This window comes from Leucopleurus acutus, assembly GCF_964270905.1.
Source record: "Leucopleurus acutus genome assembly, chromosome: 2".
NCBI lineage: Eukaryota > Metazoa > Chordata > Mammalia > Artiodactyla > Delphinidae > Leucopleurus > Leucopleurus acutus.
In genome coordinates this window covers 165218075-165245646 of record NC_139143.1, presented here as the reverse complement: position 1 = coordinate 165245646, position 27572 = coordinate 165218075, and the positions used below count along the sequence as shown (strand labels likewise).

General features: G+C 41.0%; 1 protein-coding gene across 2 annotated transcripts in view; it reads right to left on the bottom strand.

Annotated features, from left to right (window-relative positions):
- The window catches only part of KIAA0319L (KIAA0319 like), a gene marked incomplete at its 3' end in the record, with an annotated part of 108394 nt that overhangs the window by 54397 nt on the left and 26425 nt on the right, over nt 1-27572 (bottom strand). For both annotated transcript variants that reach the window (XM_082833590.1, XM_082833589.1), the window contains exon 3: nt 14406-14920. In XM_082833590.1, the coding sequence (XP_082689716.1) occupies nt 14406-14920 (515 nt within the window). The remainder of the gene's footprint in view (nt 1-14405; nt 14921-27572) is intronic.

Here is a 27572-nt window from a genome sequence, read left to right as displayed (position 1 = left end):
CTAAAACTATAAAAGCTTTAGAAAACTTAGGAGAACTCTTTCTTAGATACAATATCAAAAGCATGATCCATAAAAAGAAATTGATACACTGGACATCATCAAAATTAATATCTGCTCCTCAAAAGACACTGCTTACAAAATGTCCATTGACAGATGAATGCATAAAGAAGATGTATACAATGGAATACTACTCAGCCATAAAAAGAACAAAATCATGCCATTTGTAGCAACATGGATACAACTAGAGATTATCATACTTAAGTGAAGCAAGTCAGAAAGAGAAAGACAAACACCAAATGCTATCACTTACATGTGGAACCTAAAATATGGCAAAAATGAACCTATCTATAAAACAGAAACAGACTCACAGACATAGAGATCAGACTTGTGGTTGCCAAGAGGAAGGCACGGAGGGAGAGGGATGAACTGGGAGTTTGAGGTTGGCGATGCAAACTATTACATTTAGAATGGATAAACAAGGTTCTACTGTATAGCACAGGAAGCTATATCCAGTCTCCTGGGATAAACCATACTGGAAAAGAATATTAAAAAAAGAATGTATCTATCTATCTATCTATCTATATCTATACATAGATAGATAGATAGATATGTATAACTGAGTCACTTTGCTGTAAAGCAGAGATTGGCACAACATTGTAAATCAACTATATTTCAATTTAAAAATCAATTAAAAAAGAGACACTGCTTACAGAATGAAAAGCAAGTCACAGACTGAGAGAGAATATTTGTAAATCCCTTATCTGATAAATGACTTACATGCAAAATATATATGTGTGTATATATATATATATATGAAAACAGCCCAATTTTTTTTAATGGGGGAAAACATGAACACTTTACCAAAAACATATGGATGGCAAATAAGCACATGAAAAGATGTTCAACATCATTAGTATTTAGGGAAATGCAAATCAAAACCATAATGAGAATATGGGGATATATGTATACATATAGCTGATTCACTTTGTTATACAGCAGGGACTAACACAAAACCGTAAAGCAATTATACTCCAATAAAGATGTTAAAAAATAAATAAATAAAATAAAATAAAATAAAATAAAATGGCACTATAGAGATACCACAAGGGAATAATGAAAGAAGCATTAAAGTACTAAAAAGCAAAGCTTAAAAAAAAAAAAAGAGATACTATTACACACCTATTACAATATCTACAATGAGAAAGACTCACCATACCAAGTGATGGTGAGAATGCAGAGCAACTGGAACTTTCATACATTACTAATGGGAATGTAAAATGGTACAACTATTTGGGAAACAGTTTGGCAATTTCTTAAAATATTAAATATAGACCTATAAGACCCAGCTATTCCACTCCCAGGTATTTGACCAAGAGAAATTTAAACATATGTACAAACAAAGACCACACAAATGTTCACAGCAGCTTAAAAAATCTGGAAACAACCCAAATGTCCATCAACAGGTGAACGGATAAACAAACTATGACATGTCCATACAATGGAACACTATTCAGTAATTAAAAGAACCAACTACTGACACATACTACAACAAGGATGAACATCAAGACATTATGCTAAGTGAAAGAAGCCAGACACAAAAGACTACATGTTGCATGGTTCCATTCACATGAAAAGTCCAGAAAAGACAAAATTTACAGAGACAGCAGATTAGGGGATACCTGGGGTTGGGGGAGGGAGTAGGAATGGCACAAGGGAAGTTTTGGGCAAATGAGCACCAGGGAAGTTTTGGGGGTTATGGAAATGTTAACTAACTGGTTGTGGTTATGATATACAACTCTATACATTTACTAAAGTCACTGAATGGTACACTTAAAAGGAATGGGTTTTATGGTATGTAAATTATACCTCAATAAAATTGTTAAAAAGAAGAGTACATAGGGCTTCCCTGGTGGCGCAGTGGTTAAGAATCCGCCTGCCAATGCAGGGGACATGGGTTCGAGCCCTGGTCTGGGAAGATCCCACATGCCGCAGAGCAACTAAGCCCGTGTGCCACAACTACTAAGCCTGTGCTCTGAAGCCTGTGAGCCACAACTACTGAGCCCGTGTGCCACAACTACTGAGCCCGCGTGCCACAACTACTGAGCCCACGTGCCACAACTACCGAAGCCTGCACACCTAGAGCCCATGCTCTGCAACAAGAGAAGCCACCACAATGAGAAGCCCGCGCACCACAACGAAGAGTAGCCTGCGCTCGCTGCAACTAGAGGAAGCCTGTGCGCAGCAACAAAGACCCAAAGCAGCCAAAAGTAAATAAATAAAATAAATTTCTAAAAAAAAAAGAGTACGTAATGTAAATATGATTCTGTTTATTTAAAAATCCTAGAAAAAAAAGGAAACAAAAGAAAAAAAGGAAAAAATAAAATAAAATAAAAACCCTAGAAAATCTATAATAACCTAAAGCAGATCAGTGGTTGCCTAGGCATAAGGGAGGGAATGGGAAAGACATTACAAAGGGACAGGAGAAAATTTGGGGGGTAATGATATGTTCATTATCTTTCTTGTGGTGATGGTTTTATGGGTATATACATATGTCAAAAATAATCAAATTGTACACTTTAACATATACAGTTTAGGGAATTCTCTAGTGGTCCAGTGGTTAGGACTCTGTGCTTCCACTGCAGGAGGCACAGGTTTGATCCCTGGTCAGGGAACTAAGATCCGACAAGCTGCACAGTGTGGCCGATAAATAAACAAATAAACCATTTAAAAAAAAAAAAAAGGGGCTTCCCTGGTGGCACAGTGATTGAGAGTCCGCCTGCCGATGCAGGGGACACAGGTTCGTGCCCCAGTGCGGGAAGATCCCACATGCCACGGAGCGGCTGGGCCCGTGAGCCATGGTCGTTGAGAGGCCACAACAGTGAGAGGCCCGCGTACCGATAAAAAAAAAAAAAAAAAAAAAGTATGGTATCCACAGAAGACCAAACATTCCATTCAGTGTAGCTGGAGTGGAAAGTAGAAAGGAGTAACAAAAGAGCCATTCATGCAGCCAAAAATGTATTGTTAATGGCTGCACTATGTCACCTTCCCCTTATTAGATAGACTGCTTCCACTTTTTAATTAAATAAATACCAGCTCACCATTGTAAGTGAAGCTCCTTCTTTATTAAGGAATTACTGCTTTAGAATAAATTCTCAGAAGTAGACACATAAGAATATTTTTAAGTAAGGCAGGCAGATTTTTATTTTTAAAGAAACAGTTTATTATTATTATTTAGTTATTTTTAAAGAAATAGGAAAAGGAGATATAGAGCAAATTATTTTACTTTAGAAACTATGAAGTAATACTGAAAATTTTCAGAAATGGTATAGGGTCAGGGAGACTTGGGTGGAATTTCCTTGGGACAATTTTTTCTGGCACTTGACAGAAATCATAAAAACTAATCCAATTGTGAACAAACCATAAGTCATAAATCATGCCCCAGATGGATACACCTGTTTTTTCTTCAAGGAAGCTTTATTCAGAATGATGAAAGGTTTCTATTCACATTCTTTTTCTCCATCTCTTCATTTCTCTCTCCCTCTTTCTCCCTCTTCCTCCTCTCTCCTTCTTCACCGCCTCCACTCTGGGGCTACCCTCTCCAAATATGGCAAGCCAGCCCCAGTGATTAATACCATAATTCAAAATGACAAAAAATATCCTCCATCATGAGCTATTCTGTTTTGAGTAGGAGCCTGCAGGGCACACACAGGATGTTCATGCTTATCCAGGCAGTATCACCACAGACCAGGTAGGAGCCCTCCTTGGTAAGACACATGCTACACTAGTGCCTACTTAATATTAAAAAATGACTCACAAAATTTCAGCTTTCAACATATTTTTATTTGAGACACAAAGGTATTAAAATAAAACAAGGGACTTTCCTGGTGGTGCAGTGGTTAAGAATCCACCTGCCAATGCAGGGAACACGGGTTTGATCCCTGGTCCAGGAAGATCCCACATGCCCATGCACCACAACTACTGAGCCTGCGCTCTAGAGCCCGCGAGCGACAACTACTGAAGCCCTCACACCCTAGAGCCTGCGCACCACAACTACTGAGCCCACGCGCTGCAACTACTGAAGCCCGCGCGCCTCTAGGGCCCGTGTGCCGCAACTACTGAGCCCGCGTGCTGCAACTACTGAAGCCCAAACACCTAGAGTCCGTGCTCTGCAACAGGAGAAGCCACCACAATGAGAAACCCGCGCACTGCAATGAAGAGTAGCCCCCACTCGCTGCAACTAGAGAAAGCCTGCATGTGGCAATGAAGACTCAATGCAGCCAAAAACAAAACAAAACTATTATGGTCACTAACAAAAATCCTACTAGAGGAAAGACAGTATCTTTCTGCGGTAGCAAAGCCAGTGGAGCTGAATGATACATCCCAACCCAATTCTCAGTAACATCCCAACCCATATTCTCAGAATATGGCAGGGTTTATCTTTGTAATAGTTAGTTACAAAGTTATGTCTTCTCAGAATCTCCTTGAGAAACTAAGACCGCCCATGAAAGGAGAAAGGGGGAGGGATGACAGGAGTGTTAAATAAGATATGGCTGGTTTTGAGACTGTTTTTCCTGTGGCTCAAGTCCTGCCAATTAGCAAGGAACTGTTAATGGATCCACAACAAAACCCTCTTCACTTCATAACTTAACTTACAAAGTAGTCAACAAACACATTTTCAAATTCATTTCACACAGTAAAAAAACCAGATAATCACATCAACAAAAGACAAAAACCACATGATCATCTCAATAGATGCAGAAAAAGCATTTGATAAAATTCAACATCCATTCATGATAAAAACTCCTACCAAAGTGAATATAAAGGGAACATATCTCAACATAGTAAAAGCCACTTAAGACAAACCCACAGCCAACATAATACTAAACAGTAAAAAGCTGAAAGCCTTCCCACTAAATTCTGGAACAAGACAAGTATGCCCACTCTCATCACTCTATTCAAATAGTATTGGAAGTCCTAGCCACAGCAATCAGACAAGAAAAAGAAATAACACATATCCAAATTGGTAGGGAAGAGGTAAAATTGTTATTATATGCAGGTGACATGATACTCTATATAGAAAACCTAAAGACTCCACACAAAAACTATTAGAGGGGCTTCCCTGGTGGCGCAGTGGTGGAGAGTCAGCCTGCTGAGGCAGGGGACATGGGTTCATGCCCCGGTCCGGGAAGATCCCTCATGCCGCGGAGTGGCTGGGCCCGTGAGCCATGGTCTCTGAGCCTGCGCTTCTGGAGCCTGTGCTCCGCAACGGGAGAGGCCACAACAGTGAGAGGCCCGCATACCACCAAAAAAAAAAAAAAAAAAAAAACTATTAGAACTGATAAATGAATTCAGCAAGGTAGCAGGACACCAGATTAATATACAGAAACCTGTTGCATTTCTTTACACTAACAATGATATTATCAGAAAGAGAAAGTTTTAAAAATCCCATTTAAAATCACATCATGTGAAGACCAGATACTATAAAACTCTTAGAGGAAAACATAGGCAGAACACTCTCTGACATAAATTGCAGCAAGATCTTTTTTGATCCACCTCCTAGAGTAATGGAAATAAAAATAAAAATAAACAAATGGGACCTAATGAAACTTAAAAGCTTTTGTATAGCAAAGGAAACCATAAACAAAGCGAAAAGACAACCCACAGAATGGGAGAAAATATTTGCAAATGAAGTGAACAACAAGGGATTAATCTCCAAAATATACAAACAGCTCATGCAGCTCAATATCAAAAAAACCAAACAACCCAATCAAAAAATGGGCAGAAGACCTAAATAGACACTTCTCCAAAGAAGACAAACAGATGGCCAACAGGCATATGAAAAGATGCTCCACATAGCTAATTATTAGAGAAATGCAAATCAAAACTACAATGAGGTATCACCTCACACCAGTCAGAATGGCCATCATCAAAAACTCTAGAATAATAAACGCTGGAGAGGGTGTGGAGAAAAGGGAACCCTCCTCCACTGTTGGTGGGGGGATGTAAATTGGTGCAGCCACTACAGACAGCAGTATGGAGGTTCCTTAAAAAACTAAAAATAGAACTACCATATGATCCAGCAATCCCACTCCTGGGCAGATATCTGGAGAAAACCATAATTCAAAAAGATATATGTACCCCAGTGTTCACTGCAGCACTATTTACAACAGCCAGGACATGGAAGCAACCTAAATGTCCATCGATAGATGAATGGATAAAGAAGATGTGGTACATATATACAATGGAATATTACTCGGCCATTTGCAGCAACGTGGATGGACCCAGAGATTGTCATACTGAGTGAAATAAGTCAGACACAGACAAATATCGTATGATGTCGTTTATATGTGGAATCTAAAAAAAAGGGTATGAATGAACTTACTTAGAATACAGAAGTAAAGTCATGGATATAGAAAACAGACTTATGGTTACCAGGGGATGGGGATGGGGATAAACTGGGAGACTGGGATTGACATATATACAACTTCTTATAATAAACTATAATGGAAAAGAATTTTTTTTTTTTTTTTTTTTTTTTGCGATACGTGGGCCTCTCACTCTTGCGGCCTCTCCCGTTGCGGAGCACAGGCTCCGGACGCGCAGACTCAGCAGCCATGGCTCACGGGCCCAGCCACTCCGCAGCATGTGGGATCTTCCCAGACCGTGGCACGAACCCACGTCCCCTGCATCGGAAGGCGGACTCTCAACCACTGCGCCACCAGGGAAACCCCGGAAAAGAATTTTAAAAAGAATGTAGATATATTTATTTATACATATATATATATACATTTATACATAACCACCTCACTTTGCTGTACACCTGAAACTAACATGATAAATCAACTGTACTTCAATAAAAAAAAAAACCCAGATAATCAGATAAAAGAGCCAGAAGATTTAGAAGATTAGAGGAGAAAGAGTGCAGGTATAGTGAGAAAAAAATAAGGAAAAAGTATTATGGTTCAGGCACTAATACTTCCGAAAAAGGAAACGTACAATAGCAGGGATTTTTGCATACCCACACACAACAAGGAAACCGGCTGCCCAGTTTTTCTCTTGATGCAACAAGCCACTCATGTAACATCAGAATGGCGGGGGTTGGGGGGCGTTGAGGGGGCACTTAGTGAATATATGCACACAGTACAGGAAGGGTCTAGGTCAGTGAGGGATGAGAAACCCACAAAACTTGTCCAGGCCAGAGGGCTGGAAGGGGGTCTGGGGCTGAAAAATTTTTGGTGTCTGCTGCTCAGATAACTGAGAATGAGAATCTGGAGAAAACTAGGTCCTGAGAGATTCCAAATTTGTCAGGAAGTAATAGCCAGAAGAATAAATGAACCCTTGGTAAAAATTTCACAAGTCTAAAGGATTAAAGGGAAGATTTTAAAACAAAAACCAAAAGAAAGCAACCAAGCAAAAACCTGAAAAAACAAACCAAAACAAAACAAAAATATGGATGAAGGGAAACAGAACTGCTTGGGTTTCTGTCCTTGGTTATGCAAGGCTCTTCTCTGTTGCTGCCCACACCCCACGCCTCTACCTTGGGATAAGAGCTAAGTAAGTTCCAACCTTCTGTAAAGTCAGCATAAGAGTTTTCCTTGGGGATAAAAGGCAGCAGAGAGGTGTCCAAGAGCTTGGCTCACTTATCCTTCTCAGTCATCTGTTCTACAGAAAGCCACCGGCTTGCAGGGGTTGAAATGCTGTAATATTGACTAGAAACGGGGAAATGGTGCCGGTAGAGAAAGGAGCACCTCAGCCTTTCTAAAGTCAAACCTTACATGTGGGGATACCTAATTGGACCTTCATTCCCTGGGCTCAAAGAGAACACTCCTCCTTTCACAAAGCAGGACTGGCAGCAATTAATAACCAGTGGCTCAACTCCTCGTACTGTAAATGTGCCAGTACCCAATTAACAAGCCTTCATGCCCCTCCCGCCAACAATTCAGAGGTTCATGATCCAGAAAGGATGAAGTACTTCAACCAAGCAGTACAAGCCTCTCCTTCTCTAAGTTGAGAAAGGGGAATAAATTGATGACAGTCCTTTCCACTTCTGGAATTGCTGAAGGTCCACAATACCTACTCTTGAATGCAATATATATATGTTTTCAAAAGAATGAAAAATGCTACTGACAACCCCATGCGTTTGCAACTCTGCAAGCATTTCAGGCAAGACAAGAGTAATATATGATACAATTTCTTCCTCCTTTGGATGCAGACTTGCTTGACCTACCTTAGTGAAAACAGTACAAACTAAAATTTTAGTACAAATTATTGCTGCTAGTCAGTCATCCCTAATTAGAAGATGTGCAGTACATACATTTCTCTTACTCTCCCTAATGTATTGAGCAGAAGTTTGAACTCCAAGTCCTCTCCTAAAAGAAATGCCTGGCAATTAACTATTCTGAATGTACAAGAAGTTCCTACCACCCTTCCAGAGCTATCCATGGCCTTCAGCATGAGAATCAAGCTCCTAAGCATGGCATGTAAGGTCAAATGTAACTTGTCTGGATCTGAAGACTTCACTTTGCCCCATTTTTCAGCAATGCTTGCAGTTCCCAACATGTGATGCGAAATGCCTATGTGCGACACTGCACAAAGCGCACTCCCACTCCTAGGGCTTCAAAGTTCAAGTTCAATATTCCTCCCCCCATGTCCACCCACTCTCCATGTTAGACCATAAAGCCTGAGACCCTGTTCACTAGCAGCAATTTATTGCCACTGCCTATGACTGGTGAACAACAAGAAAAAGAACTCCCCAGCCAACACAACTTCAGGATCCTCCCTCCAGCATATACCTGAATTTCGTAAGGCCTAAGTTTGAGTTTTTATCATTTTCCAGAAGACCGTCAGGCCTAAATCTACAAAAGTTCTAATTTTACTGGTCCAATTTTATTGATCATCATTATCCTGTGGTGTGCTAGAGCCAGGTCATATGCCGACTGTGTTCATCTCTGCCAACTCTGTGTTCAGTGACTTCATGTTGGTAGCTTGAAATTGGTCACGGTGGTAGCATTTACACCATGAAAACTGGCAAAGTCTACAACTCAGGGCTTGACTTTGTTTTCTGGGGGAAAACCCAGTTGTGAATCATTTACCACACCACACTGTTAACCCTACAATGATCTATATACTTCCTCTCCTTTAAAACCCAACCTCCTTTTCTTCCAAATATTCAGTTCCAAACATTCAGTTCATTTCATGTTTTGTTCCCTATACCTCCTGCAGGAGAGGGTACATAAATTTTCAGGATCTGGTGGAAAATGAAAATGTGGGCTTCCATGTTCAAAAATTAAGAATTTCAAGATAACGAGAGCAGAGCATTAAATCAAGAACAAGGCCTTTCTAAGTGTGGGGACTGCACAGGTCACATGCCCATAAAGTGATCCCTGATCTCCTACTCTTTTCGTCTTTCTTTTTTTTTGGCCGTACCACATGGCACATGGGATCTTAGTTCCCCGAGCAGGGATCAAACCCAAGCCCCATGCATTGGAAGCTCGGAGTCTTAACCACTGGACTACCGGGGAAGTTCCTGACCTCCAATTTTTTTTTTTAAACATTCACAGAATTTTTTTAAATTAATTAATTTATTTTTTATATTTCTTTTTGGCTGTGTTGGGTCTTCGTTTCTGTGCGAGGGCTTTCTCCAGTTGCGGCAAGCAGGGGCCACTCTTCATTGCAGTGCACGGGCCTCTCACTGTCGTGGCCTCTCCCGTTGCGGAGCACAGGCTCCAGACGCGCAGGCTCAGTAGTTGTGGTTCATGGGCCTAGCTGCTCTGTGGCATGTGGGATCTTCCCAGACCGGGGCACGAACCCGCGTCCCCTACACTGGCAGGCGGATTCTTAACCACTGCGCCACCAGGGAAGCCCTGACCTCCTATTCTTAAGTGTAAGCCTGCCCTCCCCTGAGGATACTGTTTCCCATCTATCTCTGCAATAGGATGGCTACTTATTCTCCCACACTTTAGGATTAAAGGTAGGTTGCTATTTTATTTGCTCCCCTTCTCAATGCCTTTGCAAATCATTACTCTTCTATCTTCTTTGTAAAAACCTCTTCTCCTTTGCTATCTTGCTGCACAATACTTCAACTCTCATCATAGCTGTCATCTCTCAACTTACTCATTACTCCTCCTACTTTACTGATGGCTTTGACATCTGGATCTCAAAATTCCTCTTCACTGCAAGTCTTGCCTCAAGAGTAAGCCGATTAAGACTACAGACTCCGGATAGCATCAGACTGCTGGGTTCAAGTCTTGGTACTACCACATATAGCTATGTTGCCATGTTCCTTAACCTTTCTTTTCCTGAGTTTTCCTCATTTATAAAATAAAGATGGTAATAGTAATTCACAGGATTTGTTGCATAGATTAAAAGGGTTGATTCGTGTACAGGGTTCGAAATAGTACCTGACATAGTACTAAGTACATAGTACTTACTAATAGTAGTAAGTACTCAGTAAACATTAGCTACTACTGCTGTCATCATTATCAACATCCTTATTAAAGGCTATCTCAATGTCTACATGGATAACTCATTCAACATGTTCTATGAGTTCCTTGTCACCAATAAATTTCTTCTCTGCTCTACCCCAGCAACTCTCTTCCATAGCTTCACCCTAGATCCTCTAATCACCATATCTTCTCCACCTCCAGAATATTAAATTCAAATATCTCACTCTCTGATGACTACCTTCTGTCCTTCCAGCACATTTACCTGTCCCCCTATATCTGCTTCCCATCATCGAACCTCTGAATGCCAGACTCCTCTACTGAATCTCCTTCAGCCCCTCCTATTTTTGTCTCTTTTCCTTTCTTCTTACATCTCTCTTTCATCCACTCTCTTGACAACAACCTCAGTCTCAACGCCCCAATTTCCTTCTATACAAAATTGGCAAAGTTCTAATCTTGGATGAATCAAACTATCAGGCTTTTCTTGACAGGGTTGCTGAGAGCTACTGAGGAGAATCATACAACTATAATTATAAATTCATGGTCTCCACCTTCAATGACACCCAGCAATCTTTCTATTTCCTTACCTTGTTTACAATCTCCTACCCCTCACAATGGCCATTTCAGGCCTTTACCACTCTCTCCAGACCTCTCATTTTCCTGCTTACTACCCACCTAACCCCACTCCACCTACCTCTGCTTCTACTTTCAATAAATGATCTATCCCACTTCAGAAAAAACAAGAATGAGATTAGAACTACCACAATTTCCTCCTATCAAACCTAAAAGTCCACCTTAGCCGCATCTATATCCACCCATCTCTTCCTTCCTATCACAATGAAGGAGATGTCTCTCCTCCTGCTTAAGGCTAATCTTCTGCTCTGGATTCTTTTTTGTTTTTTAATAAATTTATTTATTTATTTATTTTTGGCTGCATTGGGTCTCCATTGCTGTGCACAGGCTTTCTGTGTGTGTGCGTGTGTCAGGCACTGCCTTTTTAAAAACTTTTTATTTTGCAAAGTTGCAAACATAGTATAGAGTTCCTAAATACTCTTCACCTTGTTTCTCCTAAGGTTAACATCTTACATATATATTGAAGCCAGAAAATTAACATTCATATAGTACTGTTAACTAATCACCTTATTTGAATATTGCCTGTTTTCAGTGGAAAAAGTCTTTTTTCTTGTCCATGACTCATCCAGCATCCAACACTGCATTTAGTTGTATCTCCTTTGTTCCCTCCAGTCTATGACAGTTCTTTCTTTTTCATGATCTTGACATATTTGAAGACTACTAGTTTTGTAGAAGGTCCTTCCATTTGGGTTTTTTTTTTTAACATCTTTATTGGAGTATAATTACTTTACAATGGTGTGTTAGTTTCTGTTTTATAACAAAGTAAATCAGCTATACATACACATATATCCCCATATCTCCTCCCTCTTGTGTCTCCCTCCCACCCTCCCTATCCCACCCCTCTAGTTGGTCACATCGCGCTGATCTCCCCATGCTATGTGGCTGCTTCCCACTATCCATTTTACATTTGGTAGTATATATAAGTCCCTGCCACTCTCTCACTTCGTCTCACCTTACCCTTCCCCCTCCCCGTGTCCTCAAGTTCATTCTCTACGTCTGAGTCTTTATTCCTGTTGCACGGACTTTTTCTCTAGTTGCGGTGAGAGGGGGCTACTCTTCGTTGTGGTGCGGGGGCTTCTCCTTGTGGTGGCTTCTCTTGTTGCGGAGCACAGGCTCTAGGCACGCCAGCTTCAGTAGTTGTGGCTCGCGGGCTCTAGAGCACAGGCTCAGTAATTGTGGCACTCGGGATTAGCTACTCCACGGCACGTGGGATCTCTCGGATCAGGGATCGAACCCATGTCCACTGCATTGGCAGGCGGATTCTCAACCACTGCGCCACCAGGGAAGCCCTGTGCTCTGGATTCTAACCCACCTGCCTTATAAGGAATGGTTCTCAAAGTGTGGTTCCCAGACTAGCAGCATCAGCACTCTAGGAACTTGTTACAAATGCAAATTCTCAGGCCCCACTCTAAACCTACTGAATCAGAAACTTTGGAGCTTGGGCCCAGCAATCTGTTTTGAACGAGGCCTCCAAGTGATTCTGACACTTGTTAAAGTTTGAGAACCTCAGCTCTGAGGGAGTATTTATCATTTATCCCCTTTCGCGTATCTTCAACTGCCTTCTTTAGTGAGACGGTTCCCTTGTCTGAAGAGCCTCCTACTTGATTGCTCCATGTACATTCTTGCACTTCTCCAGTCTACTCACCACACAAAACATATCTGATCATTTCATTCCCTGCTTAAGATAAACTAATACTTTAAGAAGGCCTCAAGGTTCTGCACACCTCTGAAGCCTGTTCTTTCTCCACTAGCTCTCCTTCTCTGTCTGCCAAGCAAGACCAGCCTCTCCCAACTTCCTGATCTTCCAATTTTCTAGGGCACCTAACCAACTTTGAAATTGTTATTCCTTCTGCCTGAATTACTCTTTGCCTGTTTCTTTTCCGAATTCCTACTTCTACTTTAAGTCTCAGCTTAAGCTTTCCTTACTTAGGGTGGCCTAACTTTACCCCTCAGTCTCAGTTAGGTCTCTGTTAGATGCTCTTAGAGCACTCCACTTACCCTCTCATAATGTGCATCAAGCTTATAATTATTTATCATAAACGTCATGTCTATTTTCCTTGTCAGAGGGTAAGCTCCATTAGCGCAGGAATCATGATCTTATTTCCTATAATATTCCTAGTGCCTTGCTTTTAGTACAGGACCTTGCAGATAGTAAATGTGTAACCAAGCCTTTGCATACACTGGATCTCCCTCCAGAATGTTTTTTATTACCTTTAAACCCCTAGTGAAATCCTCCACATGCTTCAAGAAATAAGTTAAGCATCTCAGTGAAGTCTTCCCTGTACATACACATCACCTGCCTGCTCAGGAGGATCACGTCTTCTTTTGTGCTCCTACTGTTCGTAAATCAACTAATGCAATAATTATACACTATTATAAATACCCATCTTCATGCCTGAGTCTCCACTAGACTGTAAACTCCCTGAGGGCACAGATCATGTCTTGTTTACCTTTATCTCTCTAGCGCTTCGAAAAGTACCTGACATTTATAATAAATGTCCATAAATGTTTATGGGCATGTTGAACCTAACACTGTATCTCTAATATTGAACAAAATGACATAATATAACGATAAGCACACACAGTGCCTAGCATGCAGTAGCCTCCCTAGTATGGCTTCAACTTGATAGAGACAACTAGGACAAAACAAATACAAAAATAAGTCACAGCAATCAAGGGAGAACGAGCACAGAGTGAGTCATTCCTTTTAATCATTCGCCCAGGAAGATCAACAATGAAGAAACATAATAAGCAGAATAAACTCTACCGGTGGTATCTCCCTTGGCATACAAAGCTTGGTAAGAATTCACCCGAGACCTCTTGGCTAATGGCCACATCCAGCTCCCCAGCCCGGCAGGTCAGGTCTTCATCTGCAATACCAGGCATGGTTACTTCAGAGTGGAATAGAAACTACCTCCTAAGGAATGTGTTTACAGGAGGGAGACAGGGGAGGAGGAGGAGAACTTGACTGCAACTACATCAATCAAGTGTTCTGCAATCTGGCAGAAAACACTGCAGAACTGTTGGTGGAGACTAACGCCCACACAACTGCACTCACCTGTAGCCAAGAGCCAGCTGAGACGAGATAATGAGCAGCTTTCTGCTTTTACCAAAACAGTGGTCAGACTTGCATGGAAAGAACGTCTCTAAGGTCAAATTACCTTGAACATCTGGGCAGCAGCACCTACTAAGATGACGCCAAGCAGCTTTATACCTACACTCCTCAGCCTAGGAGCACCGCCCACAAGCACCAGCTTCATAGCTCATGTATGTGCCAAATTTAAAAGCAGATTAAACAGCTTCTTTGCTCCTTATTCACAATATGCTTACCTCTGCAGAGCTAGTGGTATTCAGATCACCTCGCTCATTCATTTTAGAAGGCTGTGTCACTGTAGCTACTTCTTCACTGGGACTCTCTCTCTTCCGAAGCTTCCTGATGAAGCTCTGCTGGTCACTGGAAGATAAAGTAGGTCTGAGTGGAGTTCTGGGTGGGCTCTGCCTCCTCCAAGATACCCTGCTCCAAGCTAGCCCCAGAATATGTGGTACATCATCTTCAGGTATAAAGTCCAGGTCATCTGCAGTTTGGAATTTTTTAAAAAACACCAGCACAGAATTGGAAGAGTCTGTCCTAGAAGCCTGGCAGCTCTGGGGCCTGCTGCAGTCTGCCTGAATGCACATCCCTTCTAACCACCAAAAGGCATGACAGGCGGAGTCCTGGCAGCAGGCAGCCCAACATGTCTGCAGAGAGGGGGTTCCTTCAAGAAGCCAGAGGTGATTTTCTCCCCCAGATCTCAGGCCAACTCCAAACTGTGTCTTCGCCTGCTGGCACCTGCTCTCCTTGGCATCTAAAAACAAAGAATGAAAACATTTAAAAATGAAATAAAAACAGAGACTACAGCTCTGTAAAGAGTCCTGAATTCTAACATTTGAGGCTGTTTTGAAGATTGGTTTTTAAGAGGGTGGGAAAGCTGTCTAGTAAGTGGAATAAAAGACACAAAAGAGAGAGTTTTTTGGCTCAGGATATTTTAGCTTGTAGAAGTACTGCTCCACATTCATCACTGGCTCCCCTCCTCAATGAGTCCCTTGCATGTAGACCTTTTAAACAGAACTCCAGTTCTTGAAACAGAAAAAACAAAACAAAAGAGCTCTTCTGATGGAAGTGTACTGAAGGATGGGGGCAGAGTCCCACCACTTGACCTCACATTCACCTCCAAGGCATTTCTCAGGGACAGTATCAAGATTATGGGACCAGAAGAGCAGCCAGCTGAAGAAGATGGAGTACTCTGCCCACTGAACTGGCAGCAACACAAACTGAGTACTCTTGATCTACTGCAGGATTCAGGTTCATCCATTCTCTAATCAATGGTTTACCAAAGTCAGGTGGTTTTGCATATCACAGCATCAACCAGAGCAGTAGTCAGTCAAGCTTACCAAAAATTTTAATCATGAGAGGTACTCTGCTAGAATGAACTTCTAAGTTCTAAGCCGTGTCATAATAAGAAATATTGGAGGCTAACACAACATTGTAAAGCAACCATAGTCCAATAAAAATTAATTAAAAAAAAGAAAAAGAATAAAGGAATAGAAGTACAACAGTGACGTACTGTGGTTAACCTAGATAACATGGTCCAAAATTCCGGCTAACGTCGCTTACAGATAAACTTTTGAGCCATTGAATGTTTTCAGGCATGGTATTGATTTTCCTGAAATATCACCTCATTTCTGTTTTCTTAGATGAAATAAAGTCAAAGCGTGTTATGAATTAAAGTTTTTATACAGAGTTCATTTTAAGGTCTTAGTTATATAGGTGTCTGTAACCAACTATGGTCAGGGTTATACAAAGCCAGAACCAGGATGAGGCAAGAGAGATGCCTCAGGCACACTCTTAGAGTGCTCACTCTTAGAGTCATGAAGTACTCACTCTTAGAGTCATGTAAGTGCAGGGCTGGTCTACCCTCACCTTTTTTTATTTATTTTTTAATATTTATTTATTTGGTTACGTTGGGTCTTAGTTGCAGCATGCGAACTCTTAGCTGCTGCATGTGGGATCTAGTTCCCTGACCAGGGATTGAACCCCGGCCCCCTGCATTGGGAGTGCAGAGTCTTAGCCAGTGGACCACCAGGGAAGTCCCAGCTTACCCCCATCTCGACAGTGAGTGTTTCCTGAAATTTCATACCCTAGGTACCTCTTTCTTCACCCTAGCCCTAGCCCTGGGGTTATAACATAAAAATTTATTGTAGAATTACATATAGAAAATATGTAGTAGAATCAAACCACTGAATAGATGGATAGTCATGTCTGCATGTACACATAACTGAAAAAGGGCTATGACTGACTAAAGCAACAACTGGATAATCTGCCAAAGCCATCGTGACTCCCAGGAAACAATTACTAAATGTGGACACCAGTCAACTGAGAGATAAGAGAAAAACAGGCAGCCTTCTGGATTATGGAGTCAAGCACTATGGAAGCCAATCTGCCACTGTTCCTTCTTTCTTTCTTTTTTAAAATTTATTTATTTTTGGCTGCGTTGGGTCTTCATTGCTGCACGCAGGCTTTCTCTAGTCGCGGCGAGCGGGGGCTACTCCTTGTTGCAGTGTGCGTGCTTCTCATTGCAGTGGCTCCTCTTGTTGTAGAGCAAGGGCTCTAGGTGCGTGGGCTTCAGTAGTTGTGGCATGTAGGCTCAGTAGCTGTGCTCGCAGGCTCTAGAGCACAGGCTCAGTAGTTGTGGTGCACAGGCTCAGCTGCTCTGTGGCATGTGGGATCTTCCCAGACCAGGGATCGAACCCGTGTCCCCTGCATTGGCAGGCGGATTCTTAACCACTGTGCCACCAGGGAAGTCCCTGCCATTGCTCTTTAAACAAAAAGAGAGAAACATGGGCACCAACCTAACATCAGACAAGACAATTTAGAGGCCAGAAAAAAATAGAACTTACTTAAGAAAAGATGAATAAATAGAAACTATGAAAAAAATGAAGTTACCAAGAGCTATGGAAATGCTCCTCATTTCCTCATCCACTTTCCTAAGCAATAACCAATGGTATGAATCTTGGTAACAGCTGAGTGTACAGAGTTTGTTGAAATCAGTAAATTGTTACATCAGTAACTACTTTCAGTTACCTTTATATCAACTTTCCATCATTCTTCTCAGAAAGTCTCTCATATTTAATATAGTGAAAAGGTCCACAAAGATGAAAATAGCTTGCAGTTTTCTATAAGCCACTATTTTATTTAAATTTTTTTAATGTACTGTAACCTCCACTTCTGCCCTTGAAGGAGAAATTGCCATAGGACTTGCTTTTCTACCATGAGAAACTAGAAAACTAGACAAAATATATGAAACAATTGTTTTTGGACACTGAACAACATGTGGTCTGGGGCTGTGATCCCAGAGAGAAAGGAAATAAACAAGGGTGATCCCGAGGACCACCTTGGCTTTCCGTTTACAGGATAGGCATGCTGCAGACTGTGTAACAGGAAGAACCCAAGCAGAGTAGCGTGGTCTTGCTGAGTTGAGGAAACAGAGTTCAGGGTGACTATGATAGCTAGAGACTACCGGAAAGGAGGAAGCTACACAGAGAAAGACCTCCAGACAGCTGGACAGTGGTTCCCTGGTATAATACTAATTTACACCAAGTGTAGGTTAAAACTGCATGAAAGTTTAGAAAGTATTTTGAACTAAATGAAACTGAAAACAGAACATATTAAAATTAGTGGGATGCAGTTAAAGCAACGTTTAGAGGGACATTTATAGCTTTAAATGCTTATTTTGGAAAAGAAGAAAAGTCTAAAATCAATGATCTAGAAAGACACATAGGGAGAATGCCATGTGATGACAGAAGCAGAGATTGAAATGATACAGCTGCATGGCAAGGAAAGTCAAGGACTGACAGTGATCACCAGAAGCTAGGAAGAGTCAAAGAAGGATTCTACTCAGAGTCTCAGAAGGAACCAACCCTGCCAACACCTTGATTTTGGACTTCTAGCATCCAGAACTATTGATCTAAGCAGTGTTCTCTGCCCTTGCATGGAAGAATACTTCAGAAGACAGATGGCTCCAAGACTATCAAGAGCCTGGATCTAGGGATCCTTGACATTTGGGGATGAGGCTATGGCCTCTACCCAGATTGAATGAAGATACCTGGATGCCATTCAATGGACATGTACAGAGATATGATGTTGGAAATCTATAGGAATCTGTTGTTATGGGGCTTTTCTCTCTTTCAAACCAAAATTAATAGCCCAACTGGAGCAAGGGGCAGAGCCCTGGATGGAAGTGTGAGAAGTTCCACCAGGTACCTGTGCAGTCCAGGTGTACTGGTTCAAAACAAAGATGTCAGCCCTAAAGCAAAATACTTCTGAACTGTCTGCTCTGAAAGGGCAAACAAAAAGTGTCATAGTTGATATAGGCCTGAAGTGGGAGGACAGAAGCTCCATAGAGAAGTAGTACTATAATGTAGGAAAGTCTTCAAATTCCTCCTTTATTAGACACCAGAGATATCATACTGGTAAGAAATCCCGTAAACATAAACAATGTTTGATAGCCATTATGAGCAGCTCATTTCTTTTAATCATCATAAAATTCACATAAGAAAACAACTTTATAGATGTACTGAATGTGGGAAATTCTTCAAGAAGCACTCAACAATTATTAATCATTAGAGAATTCATTCTAGAGAAAAACCCTATAAATGCAATGCATGTGGAAAAGCTTTCAGAAAGAACTCTATCCTTTTAGGTCATCAGAGAATTCAGACCAGTCAGAAATCCTTACAAATGTAAAGACTGTGAGAAAGTCTTTCCTCAGAAGGTAGCCCTTACTCATCATGAGAGAATATATAGTGGACAAAGGCCTTTTGTATGTAATGAATGTGGGAAAGCTTTCAGGGATAACGCAACTGTGTTGGAACATAAGAAAATCCATACTGATGAGAAACCATACTGGTATGATGAATGCAGAAAAGGCTTTAGGAAGAGCTCAACTCTTATTACTCATCAAAGATGCATACAGGAGAGAAACCCTATAGCTGTAGTAAATGTGGAAAATCTTTCAGGTATACATCCTTTGCTGGACATCAGAAGACTCATAGTGGAAATAAACCCTACTGATGTAATGACTGTGGGAAAGCCCATATGAAGAGCTAGCTCAGTTTTTATTGGACATCAGAGAAGCCATACCAGAGAAAAGTCTTGTAAACAAAATTAATATAGGAAGACTTTTCCCCAAAGTTCAGCCCTTAAACAACATAAGATAATTCATAGCAAAGAAAGAGCCATGAAATGTAGTTATTGTGGTAAATCACATAGAAGTAGTTTATTCCTTCTGAGCATCAAAGAGAAGACATTCAATAAATTATACATCTAACAAAAATATTCTGTATACCTCTATCCTGGAGAACTTCCCACTTGTGAGGACTTCATTATAGTAATAGTTTGTACTGTAAAATATTTGAAGAACCTAAATGTCTATCAATATAGAAATAGTTACTACAGAATACTATACAGCAAGTGAAAAGAATTAGGTAGAGTTCTGTATACAGCCAAAGAAATATCCCCATGATACCTTGTTAAGTTAAAAAAGCAAGTTGCAGAAAATTTATATATTATGGTCTTATTTATATTCTTTAAAATGAAGCTTTTTTGTTTGTAGATATATGCATTCAAAAAGATCTGGAAAAATAAAGGCCAAACTTTAACAGGAAAAAAAACAATGATCTTATGCTTTCATCATAAAAGACAGAAAAAAAAAAGAGTAAAATATATCCAAGATAAGCAGAGAAAGGTAAAGATAAGAGTAACCACTGAAACAGAAAACAAACAAAAAACAACAGAGAAAAATCAATGAAACCAAAATCTGGTTGTTTTTGAAAGGTCAATAAAACTGATAAAGCTCCAGTCAGACTGATGACAGAAAAAAAGAGAAAAGTTACAAATTGACAATATCAGGAATGAAAGAAGGGTTATCATTACTGATTTATTAAACCAGGGGAGCCAACTATGGCCCAAGGGCCAACTCCAGCTGCTGCCTATTATAGTAAATAAAGTTTCACTGGAACATAGTCACATTCATTTATTTATGTATTACCTATGGCTGCTTCTGTTCTAATGGCAGAGTTAAGTACCTGCAATAGAGTTATCTTAAGACCAGTAAAGCCTAAAATATTTACTATCTGGCCCTTTAAGAAAGTTTGCCAACCCCTGGTGTAAGAGAATATACTTTTGTTTGACTTACTATTTACTACTGAGTAGAGCCTAAATTTAGATGTTAACTTATAGAAGAGATAAGTTCCAAATGACTTTGATTTTTATAGAGATGCAAATTATTTCTGTCTGGTGTGAAAGATAACCTCAAAGCTTTAACTAATAAGGAGCCCTTACTTCCCATCTAGCTATTATCCTTATCTCCTTACTCATTCATCCATTCAAAAAAAATTTTTTTTTAGCTTTTTTTTGGCCGCACTGAGCAGCATGTGGGATCTTAGTTCCCTGACCAGGGATTGAACCCGAGCCCCCTGCAGTGGAAGTGCGGACCCTTAACCACTGGACCGCCAGGGAAATCCCCAACAAATATTATTGAGCATCTGTTCCATGCTAGGTATCTCTTTGATGGAGCTTATAATTTAGATGGGGGAGACAGTGATTAAACAGACATAATAAACATAGAACTACAAACTAATGGAGTGCTATGAAGGAAAGAAATTCAGTCTTTACAGAATAAAGGTAGCTAACTTTGGAACTTATTTATCAGATACATTATCATATATGTGACATGATATCAAAGATAGTTACTGTACATTGTTTGATGAAAAATATTGGAAATAACTTACACATCCCTCAACAGAGAACTGGTTAAACTAAGGAAGATTTATGCAGTTGCTGGGATGAATAAGGCCACTCTCTATAGTCCTGATATGAAATGATGTCCAGGAAACATTAAAACATTATGTGGAAAAAGAAAGGTGCATAGCAGTGTGTACAGTATGCTACAATTTGTGTGTGGGGAAAAAAGAATACAATTTGTGTGTGTGTGTGTGTGTATGCATAGACTATTTTTGGAAGAATATTCAAGAAACTGGCATGGTTGCCTTTAGGAGGGGAAACTAGGTAGATGAGAGACTTGTTTGTTCACTAAATACCCTTTTATACCTTTTGAATTTGTACAATGTATATGTATTATATCTGGAAAAATAAATTTTAAAAATATTAAAATTTTCAATGGTTTCACTCCCTTGAATGAATCAAAATCCTTAACATAACCTAAAAAGATCTTGTATGATCTGGACCCTGCCTACCTTTCTAGCCCCACCTTATATCATGCTCTCCCTCCTTCATCATGTTCCACCACCAGACTTCATTCATTCTTCAAATGGACCACGCTCCCTCTCCTAACTGGGCTTTGTACATGCTGCCCCCGCTATTTGGAATTTTCTTGCCTCCTTTCCTTAACCAGTTAACTCCTCATAGGAGGTTGCAGTTCAACCATCATTTCCTCAGAGAAGAAATGTTAAGACAGGTCTTAACTCCATGCTAAGACAGGTCTCTCTAGTACACCCTTTGGGTCCTGTTGCCTCTCTCCTTCAAAGTAATCATAGCACTTATAAAGTTACATGTATTTGTGTGATCATCTGTTCAATGTCCTTCCCCCACAGCTTCACTGTAAGCTCCAGGATGACAGGACCACATCTGGCTTCCCCCCCCCCACCACTGTATCTCCAATTCTAGCACAGGACTCGGCACATTACATTGTAGGTGATCAAAAACGCTTTTTGAATGAATGCACAAATAAATGCTTGTATGCATGAAGGAAGTATTGAAAGAATGAACAAAGGAACTGTCAGATGGCCAGGTACTGAGAGGGTCATACTGAAGACATCCAGGCTGATGGCAGGATTTATTTTTTATTATTATTTTTTTTTTTGGCTGATTGGGTCTTCGTTGCTACGTGCAGGCTTTCTCTAGTTGCAGCAAGCAGGGGCTGCTCTTCATTGTGGTGGCTTCTCTTGTTGTGGAGCATGGGCTCTAGGCGTGCAGGCTTCAGTAGTTGTGGCTTGCAGGCTCAGTATTTGTGGCACACGGGCTTAGTTGCTCTGCGGCATGTGAGATCTTCCTGGACCAGGGCTCGAACCCATGTCCCCTGGATGAGCAGGCAGATTCTTAACCACTGCGCCACCAGGGAAGCCCTGATGGCAGAACTTTGAAAAGAGACGAGGCCCATATGCCACAATAAATGAGAGAGGGTGAATGACAGTTGGTAGGTGAGTAATGATTAGGGGTAAGAAGTGTTATAAACCTCAAAAAGAAGAAGTTTTTACATGGAAGTGGAGGAGTAATGTTCAAGAAATGACAGTGAGGAGTCAGATCCACCTCCAAACTCAGAGGTAAATGGGATATGGGAGAATGAGCAACCACTGCCTGCAGGCTAGAGAGAAATATGTATTTCCCCAAGAGAAAGCCAGGTCTCAGAACATTCTCTCTATCCAATGTCCTGACTGACGAATTAGAGTATAGAGAGGGTTTAGTAACTCAGTGGATTCTTGTCACAGTTAAAAAGTTAGGAAGGGAGGGGTGGTAAGTGCCAGTGAGTTGAAAAGCACAAATTTATATGGGAACGTCAAATCAGACTCACACAAATCGTAATGGTTAAGGCACTCCACAGCAAGAAAGAAAGAAGATGGAAAAATATGATGAGGAACTGATGACAGGAATGGCTGCCTATCCATCCTTGGTATAAAATGGTGAAAGCTTTCAGGCAAGTTACGGAGGATGTCTTACCAATGGAATGCGGGGGAGAGGGGAACATATTTAGACTCCAGGGAAATGGTCAAGGGGATTTATGGAGATTACAAGGTCGAAGAGAAGGTAGCAAAAAATTCTAATTCCCTAGTTGTTACTAGCAGCTCTGGTTAAATTAAGATCTTGAAAGAGGAGGAGATAAAAGCAGGTGGGGAGGACTTCTTTCGCTTCCATGGCTCCGCAAAGAATGTCGCATAAGCTATACAACTATCTGGTAGTATAAAAGAGAAATGTTTCATAACCCAAACATTCTCCCTGCTTTGTGAGGTGACCTGGAAGCCTCAGTTACAGATCTCATCCACTACTCTGGGCTGGAGAGAACATATTCAATGAGGGAAGGAACAACCTGCGGGTTCATACGGGATGTTCCAGACTCTCCCTACTTCACTTATACCTCTTGATTTCCATATTCTTAAAAGTATTACTGGGCTTCCCTGGTGGCGCAGTGGTTAAGAATCTGCCTGCGAATGCAGGGGACACAGGTTCGAGCCCTGGTCTGGGAAGATCCCACATGCCGCGGAGCAGCTGGGCCCTTGCACCACAACTACTGAAGCCCGCGCGCCTAGAGCCCGTGCTCCGCAACAGGAGAGGACACCGTAATGAGAAGCCTGCACACTGCAACGGAGAGTAGCCCCCGCTCGCCACAACTAGAGAAAGCCTGCACGTAGTAACGATGACCCAACACAGCCAAAAATAAAAATTAAAAAAAAGTATTAGTGGGCTTCCCTGGTGGCGCAGTGGTTGGGAGTCCACCTGCCGATGCAGGGGACATGGGTTCATTCCTGCCCCGGTCCGGGAAGATCCCACATGCCACGGAGTGGCTAGGCCCATGAGCCATGGCCGCTGAGCCTGTGTGTCCGGAGCCTGTGCTCCGCAACGGAAGAGGCCACAACAGTGAGAGGCCCATGTACAGAAAAAAAAAAAAAAAAAAAGTATTAGTAAAGCTTAGTAATGGGTAAGATCTCTGATTCTTATGAGTCTTATCTGACAATCTGATCCTTTGTATTAGCTCAAAGGAATAGAGCCTGGGAGAAAACAGATGATCAGAAGCACTTATATCTTCAACAGTGACCAGGAATAACTGATGAGGAACTGATGACAGGTAATGTCTGGGGGAGGTTAGCTGGCTTCAGTGTTGCTAAAAAAATTAATCCCAATAGTTCCCAGTAAGGGGAGGAGGTACTCTGATCTGTTAGTTCATATGTTCAGTTAATGGGAATTTGAGGGTTTTTTTAAATTAAATGTTATTTAATGTTGCTCCATTATGTGTTCAATAACAAAAATGCGGGAGAGGGAGCAGTTCTTTTTCATCTATTCAGTGGATCATAATTCTTCCTCTTAGATTAAAAGACAAGGGTTCTAGTTTCAGCTCTAGATCTATCATTTACTAGTAATTTAACCTCTGAAAAGTAATTTAACTTCTCTGAGATTCAGTTTTCTTTATTGTTACTCTTGAGAAAAAGGATGCATTAGAGGAGGAAGCAGGGAAGCAGTGGAAGAGTCAATATTGGATTCTACAAGTAACTTGGATAAAAGGTAAGATGAAAATAAGCTCCAGTTTTAGATCAGTTCCTCTCCTGCCCACACGGCCATAGCCTGGCTCTGCTCCCAGGGCCTAAACAAAAGTAATACTAAATCCTTATACCAAAAAGGGCTTACGGTTGGTAGAATCTTAGACTTTTCCTTTGGGAAAGTCTAGAACTCACTGTTAGTAGGAGCACACAGAAAGCTTACCCAGGGTGAAAACGAAGGCAGAGCCAATCCCTTTCTTTCTAAAGTCTTGACAAAGCAGAGAATACAGGTCTCTCATATGAATTACCTGAAGGATCCCCAAAACAGGAGGCTCTGGAACTAACAATGCTTACTTAACATTACCACCTCTCAAAAGATAGAATTCTAATAATCTGGCACAAAATCTAGACCAGGTTTCATAATTCCAAGCAGCAGAGTAGAAAAGCCTATAGAATATAAGAATTACTGCCAGAAGGAAATTCATCAAATACTTTTGGAAAGCTGTGAACAACTCTGGAAATATTTAGACAGTGCTGTTGCCTCCAGCATTCTTAAATCTCAGGTAACAAGCTTGACTTCTCCAGCTAACTTGGAAACTGTGTTGGCTGGCAACCAAGAAGGAAGTAGAGACAGAATGCCTGCTATCTTAGGAACTATACAGTTAAGGTCATTTGGGAATTCATACTTTAACCAAATTCATCAAATGGTATCCCAGTGGGAGGTCTGAGATGGTGGGAATGGGAGTAGAGAGAATGCCCCACTGGTATTATCTGAAAAAAAAAAAAGCAGCTGATAAATCTCCTGGGAACTGGGGGTGGGGGGTGCAGGGGGAACCAAGTTTCTGTGGAAAACTATACACGGTTAGGATATTTTATAGGCAAAATTTGCACGTACTTTTTTCTTGGGGGGGTGAATTGCATTTTTATTTTCAATTAAGGTATCAAAGCACTTCCACTGATTATGAATATAGGCAATAAATCACAGTAGTATCAGATGTGTGACTTTGTCACCAAGGGAAACCATAGATGTTCTCGTGTTCCAATTGTCACATCTCAAAATAACATTAAAATTACAGTAGTTATCAGACCTAAAGCTACATCTTTTTTGTTATTACTAGAGCACACATACTGCTGTATCACAAATTAGGCCTTTGAATATTATGCTAACTGTATATGACAAATTGGTTAATTTTCTGTTTTCATTAACTCTTTTTCTTTTATTGGAGTACAATTGCTTTACAATGTTGTGTTAGTTTCTGCTGTACAATGAAGTGAATCAGCTATATGTATACATATATCTCCTCCCTCTTGGACCTCCCTTCCACCCATCTCCCATCCCACCTATCCAGGTCATCAGAGCACCGAGCTGAGCTCCCTGTGCTATACAGCAGGTTCCCACTAGCCACCTATTTTACACATGGTAGTGTATATATGTCAGTCTTAATCTCCCAATTCGTCTACCCCCTCACCTCCCTGGTGTCCACATGTCTGTTCTCTATGTCTGCATCTCTATTCCTGCCCTAGAAATAGGTAGTATATATATGGTAGTGTATATATGTCAGTCTTAATCTCCCAATTCGTCTACCCCCTGGTAGTGTATGGTATGGTAGTGTATATATGTAGTAGTGTAGTGTATATATGTCAGCTATACCTGCTATACAGCAGGTTCCCACTAGCCACCTATTTTACACATGGTAGTGTATATATGTCAGTCTTAATCTCCCAATTCGTCTACCCCCTCACCTCCCTGGTGTCCACATGTCTGTTCTCTATGTCTGCATCTCTATTCCTGCCCTAGAAATAGGTTCATCTGTACTATTTTTCTTTTTAAAAATTTCTCTGTCTACCTATTTATTTATGGCTGCGTTAGGTCTTTGTTGCTGCATGTGGGCTTTCTCTAGTTGCAGTGAGCAGGGGCTACTCTTCGTTGTGGTGCACGGTCTTCTCACTACGGTGGCTTCTTCCACTGTGGAGCACAGACTCTAGGAGTGCAGGCTTCCATAGTTGTGGCACGCAGGCTCAGTAGTTGTGGCTCGTGGGCTCTAGAGCGCAGGCTCAGTAGTTGTGGAACATGGGCTTTGTTGCTCTGCAGCATGTGGGATCTTCCCGGATCAGGGATCGAACCCATGTCCCTTGCATTGGCAGGCAGATTCTTAACCACTGCACCACCAGGGAAGTCCTGTACTATCTTCCTAGATTTCACATATATGCATTAATATACAATATTTGTTTTTCTCTTTCTAACTTACTTCACTCTGTATGACAGACTCTAGGTCCATCCACATCTCTACGAATAACCCAATTTCACTCCTTTTTATGGTTAATATTCCATTGCATATATGTACCACATCTTCTTTATCCATTCATCTGTCATTGGACATTTAGGTTGTTTCCATGTCTTGGCTATTGTAAATAGTGCTGCAGTGAACACAGGGGGTACATGTGTCATTCTGAATTATGGTTTTTCTCAGGGTATATGCCTAGTAGTGGGGTTGCTGGGTCATGTGGTAGATCTATTTTTAGTTTTTTAAGGAACCTCCATACTGTTTTCCATAGTGGCTGTATCAATTTACATTCCTACCAACTGTGCAAGAGGGTTCCCTTTTCTCCACACCCTCTCCAGCATCTACTGTTTGTAGATTTTTTGATGGTGGCCATTCTGACTGGTGTGAGGTGACACCTCACTGTAGTCTTGATTTGCATTTCTCTAATAATTAGTGATGTTGAGCGTCTTTTCATGTGTCTCTTGGCCATCTGTATGTCTTCTTTGCTGAAATGTCTATTTAGGTCTTCCGCCCATTTTTTGATTGAGTTGTTTATTTTTTTGATATTGAGTTCCATGAGCTGTTTGTATATTTTGGAGATTAATCCTTTGTCCGTTGCTTCATTTGCAAATATTTTCTCCCATTCTGAGGCGTTGTCTTTTTGTCTTGTTTATGGTTTCCTTTGCTGTGCAAAAGCTTTTTGTTTTGGTAGGTTCCCTCTATGCCCACTTTCTGGAGAGTTTTTACCATAATTGGGTATTGAATTTTGTCAAAAGCCTTTTTCTGCATCTATTGAGATGATCACATGGTTTTTATTCTTCAATTTGTTAATATGGTGTATCACACTGATTGATTTGCGTGTATTGAAGAATCCTTGCATCCCTGGGATAAATCCCACTGATTATGGTATATGATCCTTTTAATGTGT